Source organism: Haliotis cracherodii, unplaced genomic scaffold (genome assembly GCF_022045235.1).
Source record: "Haliotis cracherodii isolate W230 unplaced genomic scaffold, xgHalCrac1.p SCAF_1, whole genome shotgun sequence".
NCBI lineage: Eukaryota > Metazoa > Mollusca > Gastropoda > Lepetellida > Haliotidae > Haliotis > Haliotis cracherodii.
The window spans coordinates 23,013,562-23,019,931 of record NW_027266264.1 but is presented as its reverse complement, the minus strand read 5'-3'; the positions used below and the strand labels follow the sequence as shown (position 1 = coordinate 23,019,931).

At 36.9% G+C, this 6,370-nt stretch overlaps 1 protein-coding gene across 8 annotated transcripts in view; it reads right to left on the bottom strand.

The window, feature by feature from the left end:
- Nucleotides 1-1,624: 1,624 nt before the first annotated feature.
- LOC139474525 (neuroglian-like) overlaps nt 1,625-6,370 on the bottom strand; it is a 67,207-nt gene continuing 62,461 nt past the window's right edge. For all 8 annotated transcript variants that reach the window (XM_071257637.1, XM_071257629.1, XM_071257597.1 and 5 more), the window contains exon 14: nt 1,625-5,471. In XM_071257637.1, the coding sequence (XP_071113738.1) occupies nt 5,231-5,471 (241 nt within the window). In that variant the 3' untranslated portion in view covers nt 1,625-5,230. The remainder of the gene's footprint in view (nt 5,472-6,370) is intronic.

Below are 6,370 nucleotides of genomic sequence, written 5' to 3'. Positions count from 1 at the left end.
TTTGAAAAAACACTTGCAACTTGCATTGTCCGAAATGATTTGAAAACAAAGCTTCGACAATAGGCATGCACTGCTTAACCTTAGAAAAGAACTATGTTCAACTCGACAACAACTTGTCTAAGTGTTGCACAGTGCAACCATTTAACTGATAGTATTGACAATATTATTTTAGATTCCAAAATCACAGGGACAAATAAAAAGCAGTTGGACACTGCCAGTTAATTATTTGCAGACAAATGCAATTAAAGAACAACCTGTTATCATCATAAACAAGCATGAATCTAATGGTGTTGGCCATGCTTACTAAAGTTCCAGCCTCATGCCTTGCTCAGTGACTCAGTTTTAGACACTGCGCCAGTTGATTATTTGCAGCAATACACCGATTTTATTTAACATAGCAGTTTAAATTTTACATTAAATTGCATATTGATATTCTTATATCTCCCACTATGCATTTCTTCCTCCTTCTTTCGATCCTTTTGTGGAAACGTGCTTGAATAAAGTTTCAAGCATCACCATGGCAACCAGACGAGCTAATAGGTCTAAGGAATGCACTTGGTGTACCAGAATAATGAACCCATCATTGTGTTACCCTATATTGCTTTAGGTTCCTGACAACCTTGGGTAAACTAAATAACCAGCTCATCTTCTATACCTAGGTTTTGAAGCGGTTCTTTTCCAAACCTAAGTTTTGAATGGGTCACTTCTAAACTGCTTTGAGGTTTCACATTTCAGTTACCAAGGTTTTAAAATTGACGTTTTATAAACTGGCCTCTTGATATGAATACAACGTTCATTTTAGATAGCCATAACACAAATTGAACCTATATTATCCTATATTTATACAAGACTGGACCACCTGTGCCCCCAAGTAGACAAGAGAAAAAGTTTAGTTTAGAAAAATAAAGTTAGTTTTCTTGAAGTAACATGAGTGAGTGAGTGAGTGTGTTGGGTTTAACGCCGCTTTTAACAGTATTCCAGTCATATCGCGGCGTGTCGGCTTAATGTAGGAGGAAAGCCCGAAGTGATGCAGGTCTCAGACGTTTACCACTTCGGTGAAACCCATGAGCACGGGTATGGTGCTGACAAACCTAGAAACATAATCAGGGCGAACGGGGATTCGAACCCACAATTATAGGTTTCTGGCCAAAGGACGCAACTCTGCACAGCGAATCGCGGTGCCTAGGCGTCTGGGCCACCCGTGCCCCCTGAAGTAACATGACATGACATAACCTCAGATCAAACAATGCAGTCATTTTACTGATGGACATGTGCTCTACACACACACTGTTTGAAATTATGCATGAAAACCAAGAGGGTGTCTTTGTCATGAACCAGATGAGTAATTTATTATTGCTTAATGCTGCATCAGCAATCTTGCAGCTATTCACGGTGCATAACCATAATGTTAAAAGTTAAGCCTCGTGGGTCTTTTCTTTAGAAGACCTCAAACACCCCAGGACAGCGCACATTACTTTTCCCAACAAATGGTCCATGTCACTCCCAAGAAACAAATGCACTCGTCCTGAGTGGCCCTATTCTTGACATCCAGTGATTTCTGCATCCATGTTTTCTTCTGAAGCATATATATAATCCGAGGTACAAAAGAAAAGAGAAAGTCAAACATCATTCAAAGCTTTATTGCTAAGGAATGAGACCATGTTTATAAAAAAAAAAACAGTTTAACAATTACGTGGAAAGGTCCCTCCGGAAGTATGATGTTGATAGGTCAATGGCAAGCGTTTCATCTACAAGTTATACGCAGTCTATGTACAGATCAATATATACACAACCAGGATATACACAGGGCAAAGACATTGTAGCTGCCAAGAGGACCAATGAGAAAGATGGCAGGTTCAAGGAATCATAACGTCTCCACAAGATGTCAAACTTAGCATCTGAAATACAAAAACTTTACAGACAAACCTTCAATTGTTCATATTCTTTGTCCATTTTCTTATTAAATTAAACAAAGTTATCAATTTCAATTTTTTAACATTCTGAAATACTAGAATGCAGCAATGCATGTAATATTTATTGAAATATTAATATCACTGGTATCATTGGTGACCAGACAACTGGTAGTAGTGCACCTGTGATGCTGGTTATACATACTGCACCTTGTAAACAAGCTGAGAGCAGGCCTAGGGAGCAGCTCAACACACTACAAGCAAGCTGGCCAGGCTAAACATGCTAAATGCTGAGTCAACTGCTGGCTACCAGGCTACCAGCCTACCGCTAAGATTGAAGCAACACATAACAGAGGCAAAATACAGCAATTACATTCAATATGGTTGTTACATAAATTCCTTCATTTGTTTAAAAAAATGTTTTCAAATATCAACATTTTGACACACAAAATATATTAATAATAACCCAATTTGATAAACTTAATGATTTAACAATAACCATATTTTGAAGTTTCATACTGGAATTCATTGGAATGTAACTGCGATATGATTGCTATGTTTTACTTGATGTAATGTACAATAAACGTGAGTCATCTACACAGGAAAAATGAAAGTGACATTGCACGATGCAGGATACACAATGGTTAACATGGTATTAATGTACAAGTAAAAAATGATTTTGCCATCCCACCGGCTAACACCTTTCGCACGTGTAAGGAAGTATAAAATAAATAACTTTTTATATACACGGAGGGTATACAGTTAACCAGGATGGCAGTTCATATAAAACAACATGTCATATAAAATTCACTTAAAAGTGACTAAACATGTAAACAATATGACAACAACTCAAGCATTTGGTTGTCCTCTACATACACCAACCAGTACAAGACGCATACACAATATCATAAAATCATTAAAGACATCAAATGAAATAATTTTGCATAAAACATATATGGCTAGTGAGGAACTACCATAACAACCTGAATTTATACAAAAGAAATACACAGAAACACAACTTATGGGAGCATAGATTTTACTGGAACAGTAATTTAGTATGAAAGGTACATATCAACTCTAATGCAACACAAATTAAACAAAGTTAAGGAATGAACTACTCATACATCATTATTACCTAAATAATATCGTCGCAGTCAGACTGGTGACCACAAATCTCTGCCACCAAAACAATGTTAGCTATGAGATAAAAATGACATAACAGGCAAATTCCAAAGCATATAAAATTTGAACATTCTTATTGTTTTTACAAAAGCAAAGGAAACTCTCGACATGATTTTAACAAATTTTGACCGATAATTGGCATAGATTGCTTGGATGACTACAACAGATGGTTTGAGTCAACGTAAGTGCACTTTTCGTCCATTACACTGCCACATCCACATTAATCTACTCAAATGATAAATGGACATATTTCAAAGCACATTTGTTCAAGAATGCGGCATGTTGGAATGATATATATTAAAACATGCTTAGTACACACCGTGATGTATGATGGAACTTGACACCATTCAGTCACTGACCATATGTAGACACATTTGTATACAACATGTTCACCTGACACAACCATGAGGCGTCAACACTTAGGACATAAATGTATAGTATTGAAGTAACACAAACAAAATCTAAAAAAAAAAAAGCATCTTTGAGTGGAATGGGAACTCTTCAAACAAGTCAAACTGGAATACTGATAACTCGAAATCTCACAAAATTTAACAAATCCAACAAAAGATCTTTGTGGACTATGGGAATGTTCAGATTACATTGCCAATCAACATGCCCATGTGTAATGCCTCTAACTGCACAAATATACAGATGATATAAAAATATACTTTGTTCCCATAAAAATAGCTTTTATGGTTTCGAAATCAACATTTCATTTCTTTAAAGAGGTTCAATTTTCGTTAAACATGTAACGTGATGATTCCATGCAAGTAATCTGTCCTACTTCCGCTGATGATTGTTTGAAGATCTAGTACACCAGAGCACCATATGAATATCCCCTCCTTACCTGTGTACTGAGTGAGGTATTCTCTTCACTAGAACAGTACTACCGGGTACTCCTAACACTTCCAACAAGGGGCTCATCAAGTTAATACTACTTTCAGTTGGAGCTAAAAGTTTACACAATATACTAACATCACTTACAGTGTATTATTTCACACAAATTGGATTCAATTCTAATTTGAACAGTATTTTAGTTATATTACGGCATGTCAGCTAAACGTGTGAAGAAAGTCAGTCCAAATTGATTCATATCATTACCGTTTACTTTGATAAGCATTGACATGGTGCAGACACACCAGGGGTCATAATTAGGGTGAATGTGGGATTTGAACCCACGAGCAGGAAATGCTCAATGCAAAGGGATGCAACTCTGTAAACTGCCCCCACACAGAAAACATAACAGTTTTACCTTTCATTTGACACAAGATCATGTATTGTTGTCATAACTATCTTTGAATGATGGGTGTGTAAAATGTCTTGATTACTGCAAGACAATACCACAGGAAATGAAAGATTCTTGTGCACATTTTATGTTGTGAAATAAACACAAGAAAAATTGACTACAGTTATGAATATCATATTTTACCCTGCAGTGTTAAATCTTCCCTTAACTCTCTTAGGAACCATCTTCTCAATAACCATCAAACTCTATTTTGGAGGATATGGTTCTGATGCAAGCTGATAGGTTTGCAGCACAGGTGTACACTGGGAGACTAGAAAAAGAACTGTAGCCAATACTTAATTTTATCTCTGCAACTATGGTAACAGAGGTTAACAATACACTCCTCATATCTCTTCACAAAAGAAAGTCCATCTTTAGCAAACATAAAAAAGGAAAGAAATCTTCACTCCTTTTACCTCAAAGTGAATGCTGTAAAACAGTCCAAGATGTGCGTAGAGAGCACATAGAGGACTGCTGGGCCTACAGGCACTGATCAGGCTAGCTTGCCCTATTTGCTATAGTATCTGCATAAATGCTTCATGCTGCCTGCTGCGTCAAAGAAAGGTCAACCAAACTGGTACTCTCAATAAATCCAAATTATTAGCTTATTGATAAAATAAAACAATGATATCGTCTTTCATTTATCAATGCGAAAATGGAATTTGATTAAAAAATAAACACATTTACCAATACTTCATAAAAGCTGTTGTTTGGCCATATACACCTCTCTTGGGCTCACAAGATAGCACTCACACTGATGTTTGATCTGTATCAAGAACACAACTGCCCTTGTTTTGTCAACACAATTAATATCAAGCCCGCAAAATCCGATGGTATGTCAGACCTCCACCCACTAAATCTGGGACTCGGTGGCGTTGTGGTTTAGAGGCATTGGGCTCTGTGTCACATCTGGTGTTTTGTTTTTGGAAGTGTATTGTCCAATAAATGAACCATCTTCGTTAAACTTGGTATCAAATTCACCTCCCTCGTACTCCATAAGTGACTCGTCATCATCCCCCATGTCCATGTCATCATTATAGTCAAAGTTGGGGTTCAGGCCGCCAGGCTTCTTATTGGGAAAGTCATCGTCACCACTGGAATGAAAATCAATCATTATTTTATTAATTCCTTAGCATGTACCTTTGTTTACTTCATGCGTTTTTTTCTTATTCTGCAGATATTGAAACTGATTCAAAAATTTCCTTTTACAAAATTGCAGAATACTATGACCAAACTACAGTGAAACATTTCTCTAACTCCTTTCACTTGAAACAGTATTGAAGATGCTACCAATATTGGCACAATGATAGCATATCAGCACTCTGCTTGTCTCAAAATGCAGATAACTTGATCCAAAACTGGTCTCCACAGGAGTTATCTCTTGGATGAGATCAAGCGATCTCTCCCAGGAGAAATTGCATCACAATGCTTTGCAGACCATTGTGATGTCATCGGTTACCATCATGTTACTTAAGGATTGACTGTGTATTTTTTCTGTTCATTGAGGTATGAATCGAAAAACCGATGTGCAAACTTTTGTAAGTGCGCGGATTCTTACAAAAGTTTGCACACCGCTACGTGGATTCTTACAAAAGTTTACACATCGTTTTTTCGATTCATACCTCAATGAACAGAAAGAAATATACAGTCAATGCTTATAATTAAATTCGACAACGTAAAACATGTTTTATCTACAATAGTTTAACCCAAAACAGTTGCATATATCAAAAGAGACAAAAATGAAGACATTGATAAACATTCCAGGTGTAGGAATACATACAGTGGCGTGACATGAATCAGGTGATTGCTTAATTTATGCACATAACTTGATACGCCTACACAGTCAGTAGCCAATCAACGGAGAGTGGGATTAAAACAATGTTCATTGGACCTGTCAATTAAGGCAAGAGGCGAAAAGAACTGCAACAGTCAGACTGTAACGAACCGGAAGAAATAAGTCCGAGAGAAGGCGGCTGTTTCAAATAACATGGTC